General features: G+C 39.3%; 2 protein-coding genes across 2 annotated transcripts in view; one reads left to right on the top strand and one right to left on the bottom strand.

The window, feature by feature from the left end:
* LOC117429105 (S-adenosyl-L-methionine-dependent tRNA 4-demethylwyosine synthase TYW1-like) overlaps window positions 1-12486 on the bottom strand; it is a 54401-nt gene extending 41915 nt beyond the window's left edge. Inside the window, exons 1-7 of the mRNA XM_058998106.1 lie at window positions 12250-12486; window positions 11865-12007; window positions 11196-11333; window positions 10423-10524; window positions 9209-9403; window positions 8389-8670; window positions 7045-7161 (exon numbers count right to left, since the gene is read on the bottom strand). Coding sequence (XP_058854089.1) covers window positions 7045-7161; window positions 8389-8670; window positions 9209-9403; window positions 10423-10524; window positions 11196-11333; window positions 11865-12007; window positions 12250-12325 — 1053 coding nt within the window. The 5' untranslated portion in view covers window positions 12326-12486. The remainder of the gene's footprint in view (window positions 1-7044; window positions 7162-8388; window positions 8671-9208; window positions 9404-10422; window positions 10525-11195; window positions 11334-11864; window positions 12008-12249) is intronic.
* Window positions 12487-12549: 63 nt separating this feature from the next.
* Window positions 12550-16078, top strand: LOC117429506 (ribosome maturation protein SBDS). The gene is made up of 5 exons (XM_034907206.2): window positions 12550-12981; window positions 13329-13458; window positions 13597-13797; window positions 14239-14403; window positions 14951-16078. The coding sequence occupies exons 1-5, from the start codon at window positions 12854-12856 to the stop codon at window positions 15077-15079; spliced, it is 753 nt and encodes a 250-aa protein (XP_034763097.1). The 5' UTR covers window positions 12550-12853; the 3' UTR covers window positions 15080-16078.
* The last annotated feature ends 40 nt before the right edge of the window (window positions 16079-16118 follow it).

Genomic DNA, 16118 nt, shown 5'->3' with positions numbered 1-16118 from the left:
GTCCGACCAGGTAAAATGATATAATGAACTACTTCAGGGGCTGGATGGAGGTTTAATTGGTTAAACAATTTAGAACAGGTTTGGAACAAAGACCAGGACTGGAATGGTCAGCTTCCCCTCCCCTCCTACATAGCAAGCAGGATACCTGCCATGATTTTGCACCTTCACCAAACTTTTATACAAATATTTTGGAGCTTTCAGGTCCTGTACGATGTGATTATGAGCTCATTCTGCACTGGGTTATGATTTAACAATGGTGGTGTTTGGACTGCCTTCACTCAATTAAGACATTTTCCTGGCTTGAAATGCTTATTAAATCAGAGACAATGCTTAATATAATGAAGACCCCGGACAAATGAATTCCAGAAATGCACCAGCACTATTACAAACATCAATAAAGCCATTAATTGGAGAAGCAGTGCACCCTGGTTCATTGGTGCAAGATTTCATTTCTCTAAATCAAAAGGGACATGAAGCCTCATTAGGAAAGACTTTCAGGGACTCAGCCTTCCTCAGCAGGGCATTGAAAACTTCCAGTACATCTTATCTGGGTTTCAGATCCTCCTGTGCATTAAAACACACCCCATATTCCAGTTTAAAAAACACCACCACCTTTACGTTTAATAGCAGCTGCTGAATACAATCTTCGTTTCCATGGCTTACATTAAAGTGAATATGTTGTGTGTTGGTTGTCTCTTATTGGACACCCTACTCATGACATATTATCATAAATGACATCACAATCCACTCGAGTTAAGATAGAACAATGGGAATAACCATCCACCGCAGATCACCTACGGATTCAGAAGTCACGCGACATATGGATGAGTTTTTCTTGTTTTTGGCTTCTGCTTAGACATGTTGGATGAAATGAAGCACACTGTAGCTAGCGAGGCATTATTGATACTAATATCTAGAATGGTAGGCTAACTAACAATGGATTGCATTTAAGATTTAAAAATCAGATTAGCGTCTAATAGCACACTGTCCACACTGCTATTATGTAAGGAGACACAAAAACAAATATTGAGTTGAAAGTTTCATAAAGTGTTCCCTGAATTAAATAATTTACCTCTCCTTTGTACTCCATTGAAGAAGTTCCCTTTTTGAGTGTAGGGCTGGAGTGTCCGTGTGAAGCACTGGTTTTAAAGCAGGGCCATTAATTAGTGTCATCTGAGCTATGCTCTATTTGCCGTTCCATTACTGAGTATTAACATACAGCAATAAAAAAATCAATAGCAGAGCCGTCTCCGAATGTTATATAACACAGAACAAACAGTGTTTGTATTACTGTACTAGAACAAATAAAAATGGAATTGTTTTCTTGTGCTGACTGTGTAGAAGTGCAGAACTATTGATTTTGAAGAAATATATATATATATTTTATAACATATATAGTAGGGATGGGACTCATACAGCGTTTCCAAATAATTTTCCTTTAAGGTCTCACTGAACCAACACATTTCAATTGAAAGCCGGGTTAAATTTAAAAAAAAAATCCTCTTGTTACAATTCTTCGATCTATTGATGTTGAGGTTTAAAAATTTTAATTGAGATGAGGCAAAACATACATGATGATAAATGGCCAGTTAAAAGCCGACAATTCCCTTCGCGTCACCACGTTCAAAATAAATGTCTGTTCCGTTTAAAAAAAAAATAATAAATTCTCTACATGACGACGTTACACATTATTGTTATGCTTATGTGTTTATAATGTGGATCTGCATCGGCCACGCGAAACTCACCTGTCTACAGATTAAAAGGCGACAATTTGTTTTGAGATTATACACACAGCACAACCTAATTGTAAAAGTTTAACTTTAAATTGAAATGTGTCAGTTCATTTATATATTTATATTTATATTTATATATATATATATATATATATATATAGTGTGCATCTTTAAATACATAACAGTAACACAGACCGAGCAGTGACTGGCTGGGTACGAATGGTAATTCAAGTTTTATCAACATCTCCCAGATGTAGCCCCTCTTTCCTGGATATTTCTACCTGTGATTAACGACTGGTTCTTTGAAATGAGCAATAGGTTTGCTTTTATCAGATTCAAACGTCTTCCCCACACCCTGTGATAGCACACTGTGCCAGGGAGATAGGAGCCCACAAGGCAGAAAAGTAATTGGGCACTAGTGAAAATGTAAATCTGAACCCATGGCCCTGACAGTATAGGAGACTGCAAAATACTGCATGTATTTCAGTATCTCAGAATACATACAAAGATGTCATTCTATAATATTTTAAGCATCAACACAAGGAAACCTTTGAAGAAAACAAGATGATCTTTTAACATGTAATAGTTTAATTTTCAGGAATTTAAAATCATTATTTCCCAGGACACATCTTTAGCATATTTATTCTTTCCATCTGCTTCTGACGCAACAGAACCCTCAAAACACCATTTTACGGTGTTCCAGTAATCAATTCAATTCAGATCGCATGTCAACAGTTGTCAGATAAGTCTGTGTGTATGTTTCAATGCAAGATTAATTGCTTTCCACCCTAGAGTCCTAGATTGGCCTCTGTTTCTTCTCTAGCTCACAACCTTGGACAGCATGCCAACCTTGAAGAACTCATTAAACGTTATCATACTAAACGGCAGTCGTAGGAAATGAGCTTGCTTGCTCTTCAGTTTCCGAGACCCTTACCTGCAGATATCCCCTCAGTTCTCTTGTTCATTGATCTGCAGCGAACAGCGTTTCAGTATCACACTCTGCAGTCTAATCCAGTTCAATCACATTTGTTGTCACCGTTTTGTACAGTAGCTTTAAATTAGTTGCAAAAACACCAATCTGTATCTACCCAAAAATAATAACATAATAATATTATCAATCAATCAATCGTTATGTTATATAGCGCCTTTCATAGTGGACCACCATCACAAAGCGCTTTAATTGAATCTGTTATTGTTTATTTTTATTTCCTTTATTATTTTATGGAGTTTACAAGGCACATTCCTCATAAGAACAAGGCACAGTCCTCATGAGGGCAAGGCACAGTCCTCATGAGGGCAAGGCACAGTCCTCATGAGGGCAAGGCACAGTCCTCATGAGGGCAAGGCACAGTCCTCATGAGGGCAAGGCACAGTCCTCATGAGGGCAAGGCACAGTCCTCATGAGGGCAAGGCACAGACCTCATGAGGGCAAGGCACAGTCCTCATGAGGGCAAGGCACAGTCCTCATGAGGGCAAGGCACAGTCCTCATGAGGGCAAGGCACAGTCCTCATGAGGGCAAGGCACAGTCCTCATAAGGGCGAGGCACAGTCCTCATGAGGGCGAGGCACAGTCCTCATGAGGGCAAGGCACAGTCCTCATGAGGGCAAGGCACAGTCCTCATAAGGGCAAGGCACAGTCCTCATGAGGGCAAGGCACTGTCCTCATGAGGGCAAGGCGCAGTCCTCATAAGGGCAAGGCACAGTCCTCATAAGGGCAAGGCACAAGGACAAAGACTTGACATAATGATATACAAAACGCCTATTAGCAATTAGTGTTTGGGTTATTGCATGTACAGAATGTCACAGTTCTTTGTATCTGTTAGTTCCTCTGCAGCCACAGAAAACACAGACTAGCTTACTGTATACCCAACTACTATTCAAGCAATACCACCTTAAAAACATCTGTGTGTCGACAGCCAGTGCCACCATGTAAATATAGTTTGTATAAATCAATGGTGTGTATAGTTACAAAATGCTGTTTCCTCTCCTGCCCCCTTGTGGCAGTACTGAAAAATGCTCATATCCTATAATAATGCTAGGTCTTAAAATTAAATACCAACTGCATAGGATCGGTATGGTTCCTATGCAGTATCTCACCCAGAAATGAATGCATTCAAATCAGGTAACTAAAGTAAGTTGTCTAAGGTATTTTTTGTTTTTCCCTGCAGTATCACTTTATATACACCAAAGCATATGGCACATGTAGGGGGCTAGTTTGCTTTTTTTTTTTTTTTACTACTGAGCAAAGTGTGAAGGCATAGCTTTAGTAAAGGTGGTGCCCCATACGGCTATCCTCATAAGCCTAAAACAATCTTGTATTCAAGTTGGACAAACCTGCTATCCATGAAGGGCTTCATTTGTCAAGCAGATGCGTGCTTTTGAACAAACATCTCATTGAAATCAAGCCCAAAGCCAGCTTCCTTATAAATTCAATAGGACACTGCACACAAGGCTAACCTCTCCCCTGAAATAAAGCAGCAAACTCAAACCAATTCTATCAAATTGTAGCTTTAAAACACTCCAAAACCAGCTTGTTTAATTCTCCCTTCAAAGGATCATTGTTTCTTACCTTGTTAAATTGATACTAGCCCTGCTTTCACTGTGCTGAGAAACTTTTAATTCTTAAAGAACACATGGAGCAGTACGGTTACAGGAAACAACTTTTCACCTAAAGTGTTGTCTTTGAAATATCTGCATAAAACAAATTGGAGTAGTGGTTAGGGCTCTGGACTCTTGACCGGAGGGTTGTGGGTTCAATCCCCAGTGGGGGACACTGCTGTTGTACCCTTGAGCAAGGTACTTTACCTAGATTGCTTCAGTAAAAACCCAACTGTATAAATTGGTAATTGTATGTAAAAATAATGTGATATCTTGTAATAATTGTAAGTCGCCCTGGATAAGGGCGTCTGCTAAGAAATAAATAATAATAATAATAATAATAAAAAAATACAAGCAAAAAACAAGAGACTCTCGCCAGAATTAAAGGGGCAGGGCAGTGGTAACACATTGCTAGTGCTCACGAGAACTAAGAAAATGGATTTCAAAAACCTTGCTTAGCACTCCTTTAAAAGTATGTAGCCATCTTCATTAAAGACTTGGCACGCCATTGAATCAAATACATCAAATATACTGTACCATGCACGGATGTGTCTACAACAGTCACCGATTCATTTTTCAGGACCTTTTATTATTAGCAATTACCTGCAGAGGGAAATCAATACAAATTCTCATGTGTTTTCTAAACCACAACAAATTGTTTAATTACTGGAATTAATTAGGTTTTCCGATGGGGCTTCCAGTCTTCACAGCAGGATAATAATGTACTTCTCTGATTACAGTTACTGCTGAATTTATTAGAACCAGAATAAGAGGAGGTGGAGACCAGAGAAACAGTTTGACACCATTTAAATGCATGATTACATTCTCCCACGATGCTGTCTTTATATTTGGACATGCACCAATAACCGTGTAACAGTAGCAGACTGAAAACAAATAGCTTTGATGCTTGATGAAGTTGTCAGGATCATTTAGTTGCCCAACACCGTGCTTTATGCTCTTTGATTTCGGGCTCCGAGAAGCTCATGAAGGTTGGAAGTCAAATCGATTTACCTGGACTGCCTTCGTACCATAACTGAGAGCAGGAAGATCTTCCCAATGAAATGATGCAAATGAGACACAGACTAGCCACTGATAATTCGCCATCTGTGAAAAATGTCCCCATAACGGAAATAACATGCCACAAAGCCACCCACGATTTAATAAAGGATGTAGACAGCTTGCCGCTCCACTGGCCTTCATGCCTTCTAAATGTGCAGCCACTCTCTCACTGTCAGGGTGCGTTTATGAATCTGAACTCCAATGCGCAGAGGGAGATACTAAAAATACACAGATCAAAAAAAGCAACATTTCACAGGTGTTCTGTCAAAGTTAGATCCCTCCAAACCAAGCCAGCACTAATAATTAATTAATATGATATGACTAGTTGAGTCCACTGCGTATCATATCAATCCGTAGTTGTCAGTTTCAATAAAACAGCATATTTATCAACATCCCAGCAGAATAAGTCTCTGTGCCCTCTGACCCTTTTTATATTAATGCCACACTTCCCAGGTAGATAGGCACTGCAATATGTATGGAGAATGTCAGGGAGCAGCACTTCAGCGTGCAGTAAAAGATGAAAGTAGGACAAAACACTTAACTCAAACTGGAGTACTGAGAGGTGCGTTTCAGGGATTGCAATGGGTTACATACAGACTGGAAAGAGCTCTACTTTCGATTCATTACTTGCTTCCTTTACACATATATTTGAGCAAAAAAAACACTGCCCTGTACAGAAATCTAATAAATTCCAATCAATTATGCTGAATTGGATCATTATGCTACATTAAGAGAAAGATGGCTTTTTGTTCATTAAACGTTTGGCATTCAGCCCATTCTATATCATTTTGACTATACAGTAGAACCTGTCATATCCGATTGAATTGGTTCCAGGGGTCCATCGGCTATGTAAATATATATCGGATCTCAAAGGGAATATTACATTGTAGTTAATGCTGTATTTATGCTGGGGAATTATAAAATGTACAATGTCAGGCACATCAGTGTGTCTAAAACACCAACGTACGATACTGCATGTATACTATAGAAAGAAAATCAGTGAAACTTATTGAAAAACAGATATGAGCATAATAATCCGAGACACAAACAACAAGAAGAAAGTGCATGCTCAAACTGGCTTGGGAGGTCTCGTTTCAGCTTTTTAACGGTACAGTAATTCTATTAATCCCTTGCTTTCTTGGTTTTTTTTATTATTATTTAACATGGTGAGCTGGGCAGTTACAGGAAGGCGACAGCATGTAAAAAGTGAAACTGAATTGCCAAATGCAACACCTTACATTTTTTTTCTGCAACTGAATCTATTCTGTCCTGCTAAGAGCGGAGTTTACCTTTTAGACCCATATTAAAATGTGCATTGATCAGTTTCCATCAGCACTGTTCAGTTGGGAACAGCATGTGCAAATACATGCCAGAGGTCCACTGGATAACAGAGAGGATCGTGTCTTACAGGATCTGATATGGCAGGCTCTACTGCACTTACTAAAGACTCAGTTGCTTTTGCGGTTTTTTCAAACCTTAAACTGGCCACTTCACTTCTAAATCAAAAGTACTATGGAGCTCAATCAGCCATGTATGTCTCTTGAGCCATCCATTGGAAAGTGCAGTCCTAAATGACCCACCCCACCAGCAGAGTAATTACCTTAGCTTTCTTCATGTGGTTCATGATGACCCACCCCACCAGCACAGTAATTACCTTGGCTTTCTTCATATGGTTCATGACATTGCCCAGATCTTCAACATCAATCACAGATCCCCGAGAGGCTTCTTCCTCGTGACTGGAGTCTTCCTCGCTGCTGGTCTCAAAAATCTCCTGCAGACAAATCACAATGCAATCACACTGCCTCTATTATCACATCGCAAGACATACAGCATACTTACCGATACACACAGATACAAAATTGTGCTGTATGTTTAAATATGAGGAGCCTTCCTGGCACGTTCCATGTTTGTACAGACAGAAGTGCACTAAAAGAGGCTTGCTGTCTCTGTTTGTTTTTCACACAAAGGCCACATCTCAATGCTCTAAACAGCAGCAGTATTTAGATCCGCCGCTGTCCGGATCAATTCATTAGACACCACAACGTGTGTCCCTGCCAAGCCTTTCACTGTACTGCAGGATATCTGTGCAGCGAATGTTATGCAAACAGACACTGTATTGCATTGGCAGCCCCCACAGTACAAATCCACAAATACACACATGCTCATAATATCACAGTGTGAAAATGTAAGCTGCCCGTTACCAAACAGAATGAAAAGGAGTACCGCTAACCGGGACACAACGCTGGCTGATAAATACAAAATCTATTTGAAACAAGGTTAGTGCTAGAATGGTAAATAAAAGCAGCAGGAGATTGAAGTATGAATTAAATGCAAGTACTGATTCTGTGTGGGTTGATTCTTCTAGGAATCCTACCAACCAGAGTGAGTACAGTACGTGCTGGAATTTGAATACATAACAGCTATTCTTTAAAATTCAGCAAGAAATAACGGTCCCTTTTAACTCCTGAGTTAAGAATGTGTTTATGAATAAAATAAAGTATGACTATATTCTTTAAAACTGTTGGATTTCAGTGTGTAAGTTATTTGAATTCCTGTTAAAAGCATGTTCTGTTGAGGAATATTCCCCATCTGAACACATATTAAAAATACAGCAGAGATATGCCAGTGGGTGGATATGTAGTTCTATTCAGTACTTGCAGCTTGTCAAGCAATTAAACTAGAACAGAACAAAAGACACCTTAATTAGTGGAGCAGTTTCTTACATCGGCAATATGAAACAATTAGCAAAATTTCAACGTCTGCCAGTTAATCACAAAACAGATTCTTCATTCCAGGAGGACGATTTAGACCATTTATCAAAAAATACTGAGCAGAAAGATACAGTTTGGCTTTCTCCATCAAAAACCTACCACATAAATCAGCACAATGAACAATCCCAGGTCTCTGTTGCGTAGGTGGGCAGTTTCTATCCCACAGCTTTCATGAGCGCTACATTTAAAAAATGAAAAGCAGCTGTGAGCTTATCAGTCAGCCTCACCTCTGAACTGTGCTCCTCCTGTGTCCCGGCGTTCTGCTCGTTCTCCTCTCTGTGCTGGTGCTTCTTATTCTTGCACTTTCCCTTCTTACAGTCCCCACTGCAAGCTTGCTTCTCTCCCCTCACGAGAGCCTGCAGGCGGCTCAGGAACGTGGATTTCCAGGCCTTGAAGTCTCCCTCCACACTGCCGCTCTTGCTCTTCACCACGTTGCAGTCTCCCTGTCCACGGGTCATGATCCGGCTGCCACTCAGCATCCACAGCCACTTGTCCACGTTCTTACTCACCTTCCAAACACAATCGGAAACACTGTTAGTCTTGCAAATCCTGACAAGCTCCCCAGTAAAAGGGTGGGTGAACTGGCTATGCACATCATTGCTATCACACACCCAGCATGACAAGTGTAAAGATAAAAACTGGAAGAAGAGGAATTTAGCATTGGCTGTTTTGGATAACAATAATTGGGCGTTGCATATATCTCAATGAGGTTCTTTGGAGGGGGAAAAAATCAATCATACAGAACTTTTTAATTTAACTCACAAATTAGAAATGCTAATTTTACAGGGAGCACTATGATTCTTTATAACAAGTATACCAGTATCACACAGCTGTAATACAAACTTAGAGACACCAGGATCATTCAAAATTGCAATACCTTACATCCATAGAATCAAAATGTAAATATGTAAGAATGACAGATGGATTGGTGTCAAATTTCATTGTAACTTTATATTATTGTACATTTTTACCCACTTAAGTTCAGAGGGCCAGTAAGCCCACGTTTGCAATAGTGAAATACAGACTATGCGATACCGCAGTACTTACAGTGTTGTAGTGGCCGATGTAAACAGAGTTTCCCAATCCAAACACTGCGTATCTCAGACCTTTTAGGTATGATTTGCCATATCTGAAATCATTTGATGCTTCCTGCAGCCACTTACAGAACCACTCTGCATTCTCTGTGGGCTGCCCGTCTGTATAAGTGGCCAGGATGAACACACAAACAGCTCTGCTTGTAGTCTAGAGGGGAAAAAAAAACAAGCCTGGTATAGTCCAATTGTTTAGACACTATATGGAGAGTTTTGCTTGTACACATAAAGCATTCATTACATCATCACAGTGTAAAAGCCCTAGTTCAGAGTGCAGAGGTACCAGTTGCAGACCCAGCTTTGCAAACACATGGTTAATGACTGTTGGTCAAGGATGGGAAAAAGGGGGGGCAGTCTGGATCATTAGTGTGATCAATTAAAAATAGTCTCTGAAGTGGAAAGAAACAGCATAACTAAAAAATAGTGATAATGATAATGATGTGTGTAAAATAAATGCACAGCTCCAGCGTCTTGCAAACTAATTATGGAGCTCCACAGTCAGCTTGCATACAGCCCTATCATTTCTGAAAAGATTACAACGCTCAACACATCTGATGTCATTTTGAGAACCGCACTGGGGCTGATCGGAAAGCCAGCACAGATCGATGAAGTTAATGTCCCTCAACCTGAATCTGGGTCAGTCAGGAACCTCAGATCCACCCTGCTTAGCAAATCTCAAGTCCTTAACATTCAGTGCAACAAATCTTGCAAAATTGTGAGAAGTGTTCCCTCGGCGTATCAGCTATTCATTTCACTCTCAGCATGCTTCACTAGGATTGGATATTGATGAAAAGTAATCAATTTGTCACACTTCACAGACCCAAACAGTATGCTATACACATATGATGTTTGTGTGTGTGTGTGTGTGTGTGTGTATATATATATATATAATTAAAACAGAACGCTCATCCCAAGAGGTTCTGAGATGCCCAGTTTAACAGGGATGGAAACTCCTACTGCAAAGCAGTTTCACAGTGTATAGGTAACAAGCGCAGGTGTGTCTGATTAAACTCACAGTAAAACCAGCACCATGTACAGTGCTGCTTGTTATTGCTAGCAAAACAAAAGGAATCTTTAACAGCAAGGGCTACAGCAAAGGAATTCTCAGCAATCAATATCCATGCCAACAGCATTCAAAGTACTAATCTAAAAGAACTGAAAAGCACCCACCTCATCTGGCAGACTGTCATCCGGATCATAACCCTTCAGGTCATTGACTTCAGCAGGCAGACCCAAAGTCTCCACATCCTTGGCAAGATCGTTTGCAAATCCCTGGTACACATATAAAGTATACTGTTACAGTGAGCAGATTCTGAGCTTCAGTGATCTCACTGACTGTTTCAAACATCGCTGGGCTTTAAACCACTGCACTCCCAAACAATGAACTGCTGCTTTTCAAGAATCTTCCAGGTGAAATGTTTTCATCACAAGCTCTATATAGGAGCTTTGAATATCTTTGAGCCCAGGGATGAAAATAAGACTCCTAATGCATAGCAGTTTCATCCATTCCAGGTTTTAATACATGCTTTAGCCACAGTGTATAGGTAACAAGCTCAGATCAATGTTATTAAACTCATAGTAAAACCAGGAATGGATCAAACTGTATGCAACGGGAGTTATTTCCATTTGCAGAGCCTTAAGGGCTAGATTTTATTGCTTTTAGGCAGGATTAATAATCTTCTGCAGTACTACTTGTAAACCACAATGACTCATCTCAGTAAATGCACTGCAATTCTTACTGTAAAGTTTTAGTAAAAACTAAAAATTGTATGATGAATCACTAGGTTAAGATTATGATCGCTAACATATATGCCAACCTCTAAGCATGATGTTTTATTGGTTTGATGTAAGAGATTAACCTGACATCTCACCGGACTGCTGCTTCACACAGAATTCTGGCTCCTGGGATTTAGGTATTACTGCAGTAATAAAATGCCTTGTACCTTTGCTGTTCCAGTCTGAGACCCAAAGAAAATCTTCACCCCTGAGACATGAATCTCCTGCTCTTTCTGGACCGAATGGCCATTTTCCTTCACATGACTGATGGATGAAGTTGCAGAGCCAATTTTACTGATCTCTTTCTTATAAGGAACACAAACAGAAACATGCAGTCATCATTGTCACTGTTAAACAGTGGAACAGTTAGATGTGCTTGAAATGGTTTTATACAATAAGTAGAGCACAATAAAACAGTTCTCCAGCCCTTTAATGAAAGAGCCATATCAAGGACCAGGGAGGACTAAAAAGCCTAGACAGAAACATGTTAAAACTCTTACACAACATTTGTTTTGCACTTGCGTCTACCAGAAACTGCCGAATGTTCAGGTTTCACCTCCAAATGAAGAGCTCTCTCGCCCTCTCTCTCTCTATATATAGAGAGAGAAAGAGAGAGAGCTTCTCAATTTGTCATATCATAGCTCTATTGCCCTCAGTTGGACGGCGTTGCGATAAAGTATACTTAAGATATTTTAATCATTGTGTTAATATTAGTGAATTGATTACGAACTATTAAGATATCTGTATACATATTTGTAACTGATTACCTTGTGTTAATATTAGTGAATTGATTACGAACTATTAAGATATCTGTATACATATTTGTAACTGATTACCTTCTTAGTCAGAATCATCCGAAGAAGCATCCAAACACCAACGCATACACCTCCCACAGAGTAAATGTAGACTCTGTTTTGCCATAGCGTTATGAAACACGTGTAAATAAGATAACTCCAAAAATCTTCTTCTGCTGCTGCATCTGCAACGCAAATGGCAACACAACCATGCTGTGAATGAAACATACTGTACAAAACAACCCTATAATATATCAATGTAGCTTTGCACACAAACTGTTGAACTATAAAGGTTGTGCATGGAGCAACACGCATGCAGTGTCACGGGAAGCCATTTTCGATTGTTAGTTATTATAAATAACATATATTTGTAATGTCTACAAAGCCAGGAGTGTTTTGTGGTGCAGTTTGAGCGGCCAATACGTACCCCCTTCCTGCACTAGTAGTGCAAACGCCTCTAATGATAGTTGCAACACTATCAAAGTAGCCCAATACAATATCATTATGTGATGAAGTATTGTCGAATCGTTACGTATTTTTCCAATAGTTGCCAGCCCTTGCAAACAGTACAATAATGATTAAAAGTTAAAAATAAAAACAACAACAATAATAATAATAATAATAATAATAATTCCAGCGACCCTTAACAACAGGCGGCCATATTGTTAGGAACTGTGCATTGTGGGTGGAAAAAAACTTTATTTAAACAAAAGGAAAATGGGTTTATAAAAATGTGGTGCGGTGTTTCATGCGGGTGTTTTCGTAGAATTATTGAGCATTTGCCTCGTTTTTTTGTCATAGCCAAAGACAGCGGGCTTTCCTTTTAGCAGTGAAGAAAAAAATTAACTTTATCTAATAAAATGTTAAACTGGGAACTGTTATTTCCTCACGCTTGTTTACTCCGGAACCCTTTTGCAGCGAGACCAAGCAATGCAACGCCGTGCAATCTCTGTGACACGCAGGTGTAAACAGTTGTGAGCGGGTCAACGCAGTTGCTAATTTTTTTTTTTCTTTGCTTAACTAACTAAAATATGTCGATTTTCACACCAACTAACCAGATTCGGCTCACAAATGTGGCTGTCGTGAGAATGAAAAAAGGAGGAAAGAGATTCGAGATCGCCTGCTATAAAAATAAAGTGATGAACTGGAGGGCTGGGGTGTAAGTTCTTAAATGTGTTATTATTCAAATATCATATTTAGACGCGCGCATTCGAATAAACAGGAGAAATTTGGTATTTCACCATTTATAATCACCGGTTATCTGCTGTCTTTTTAACAGATGTTATATGTTAAAGATATTATCCATTTAGTATTTTAACCTGACTTACAGTACAGTGTAAGGGGCTCAGTAAAATAGTTTTATAATGTCACTACTGTGTTGTTACGTTGGTAATAAATTCAAGACAAAGATCTTTAAGTTGTGACGCGTCATCGTTAGGGGGCAATTGGCTAGTGACTGGACGTTACTATTCCAATAGTACTACATGGTATTACTATTATTTTCAGTGAGAAGGACCTCGATGAAGTCCTGCAAACCCATTCCGTTTTTGTAAACGTCTCAAAAGGACAAGTGGCAAAAAAGGAAGACTTTGTCAAAGCATTTGGTACAGATGACCTGACAGAAATATGTAAACAAGTGAGTAAGGTCTACTAATCATTTGGGAAGAAGTTCTGCCTGGCATTTTATATATATATATATATATATATATATATATATAGATATAGATATAGATATCTATATATATATATGAGTTCGTATTGCTTATCTTTAAAGATCCTGGCAAAAGGTGAACTTCAAGTTTCAGACAAGGAACGGCACACACAACTGGAGCAGATGTTCAGAGATATTGCAACTATAGTTGCAGAAAAATGTGTGAACCCAGAGACCAAGAGACCCTACACAGTCAATCTGATTGAGCGAGCAATGAAGGACATCCACTACTCTGTCAAAGCCAACCAGAGCACCAAGCAACAGGTGAGGTGAGGGGTTTCAGTGAGAAAATCCACGGCAGAACCTTATGTAGCCACAGCTGTAACTGTGTTCTATGGCATGTATAGTTTAGTGTCATTGATAGTTCAGGGATGCAAACAAGACTCCTATTTCATAGCAGATTCACGCACTCCAAGTTTTAATACAAGCTCGATTAGCCTCAGGGTATCGGTATTAAACTCATAGTAAAAATAGGAATGGCGCAAACTGCTATGTAACAGGAGTCTTATTCCCATCCCTGGAGTTCTTTTAGAGATACAAGTAAATTATAACGTCTGGCGCGAAGGTCCTGATCAAATTTGGACTGTGCCGCAGGATGTGAAGATTCTTCAAGGTGTCTGAATTGTTCTGGGTTACATGTCCTCTCAGTCCATTCCTACTAACATGTAAGCAGTGAACAGCAGCGTGTGATTGCTACTGTTTCAGGCTCTGGAAGTGATCCGGCAGCTGAAGGAGTCCATGCAGATTCAGCGTGCACACATGAGGCTGCGGTTCATGCTGCCAGCGAAGGAGGGGAAGAAACTGAAGGAGAAACTCAAACCACTCATCAAAGTGATCGAGAGCGAAGACTTCGACGAGCAGCTAGAAATGGTTAGAAGACTACAAATACTTTATTTTAATTTTTTTATTAGGATCACCTTTCATGAATTTTCATGTGAATTTAGTGCCCACAAAAAAAAGGTGAGGGTCAACGGCACTGACCACAGTCCAGCATGTTGCTCGTCTTCACCAATAGCGCCTAAAATCTGGCCTGAACAACTTTTGCCATTCAGTTCTGGGCCTCAGGAGATACAGCCATTTGTCACTAAACCAATTTAATTTGTGACTTAAGACAGATTCTAACCCAGCTTTCCCGAGATGAAAATAAATGAAAAGCTAGCGATTAGCCAGTTGTAGTCTTGTAAAAACATTTTTTTTTTAATTGTAGTAAGTATCAGTTTTAGGAGGAAGAGTGATTCTGATGTTGCGATTTTAAAGTCATTCAGGTCAGATTTTGTTCCATTCGATGAAATATTTTCAGTAATAAATTTCGTTCTAAGACAGCAGTGACTATTTCTATCACTTGTGTTGCATACCATCGTGTTGTTTTTGTCCTGTAAAGAAGGGTTTAACCTTCAGTCTTGATTTGCTCCTGTAGGTGTGTCTGATTGACCCCGGCTGCTTCAGGGAGGTTGACGAGCTGATCCGCTGTGAAACGAAGGGGAAAGGCACGTTGGAGGTGCTCAGTCTGAAAGATGTGGAGGAAGGGGAGGAGAAGTTTGAGTGAAAACAACCAGCCTGCATGCTTCCCCACACTACAGCCGCTATACACAGCTTGTGCTCCCATTAAAATGGAAACCTTATATATGGATGGAAATGTTTTATTGCTGTGTTGAATGCAAAAAAAAAAATCCTCATTCCATTATTAACAAAGTTGGTTTCCCAGTGTTGCTACATAAAATGTATTGAAGTATTTTTTGTAGAAGTACGGTGTGTATTTTTAATAGCGCTTACCCATCAGTCTTATACTTCTTTATCAGTGGCAATCGCCATTCTCCCATACATTTCAGTAAGGTTTTGGACAGTTCACATGATCCTCTTATTTGTAATGTACTGGTTTGTTATAAATCAAGGTGCAGTAAGTATGGGTGAGCAGATGCTCTTAGACTGTGGGAAACTACACTGAGGATATAGGATAAACTTGTTGCCACTTTTTCTCATTTTCTTTATGCTTCCTTCTGATGTATTATTATTAGTGGAGTTAATAATACAAATACTATTAAGAAATGGCGCAACTTGTAATGTGGTTATGCTGCTTTACATTGGGGTGTAAGAATTAATTTAATTTTACAATTAGTCAACCCTTTATGAAAGGAGCACTCAAATGGTACATTCCCCATGTTAAATAACCTTTGGTTGTTTTAAAGCAGTACAAGTAAACCATGTCATGCCTTCCACTTTTGTGTTTTCAGTATAAATCTTCTCACATGATTAGCCAGACTAAGTAATATAAAGAGATTCCTGGTGCTGGTTAGTACTACTGACTGAAATGGATGTATTACATGAATCCCCAAAGTACATTTGAATTGAATGGTAATGCAGGCCTATTAAGAGGATGCTGTACATTATGCAGTGCAGAAACGTGTAGAGTTTAATGCAAATGGAAACCTGCAGTTTATAAGTTTGTATTTCAACTAATACCATTTATATTACTTATTTAAAAAATGCCAAAATGTGTTTCTTTTGTAAACCTCACTGCTCTTAAATAAAACAAGATAACATAGAACCCTTTATCGGGCGATTTCATCCGTGGTTGCTCACAAGTT

This window comes from Acipenser ruthenus, chromosome 24, assembly GCF_902713425.1.
Source record: "Acipenser ruthenus chromosome 24, fAciRut3.2 maternal haplotype, whole genome shotgun sequence".
NCBI lineage: Eukaryota > Metazoa > Chordata > Actinopteri > Acipenseriformes > Acipenseridae > Acipenser > Acipenser ruthenus.
This window is presented reverse-complemented; position numbering and strand designations above follow the sequence as displayed.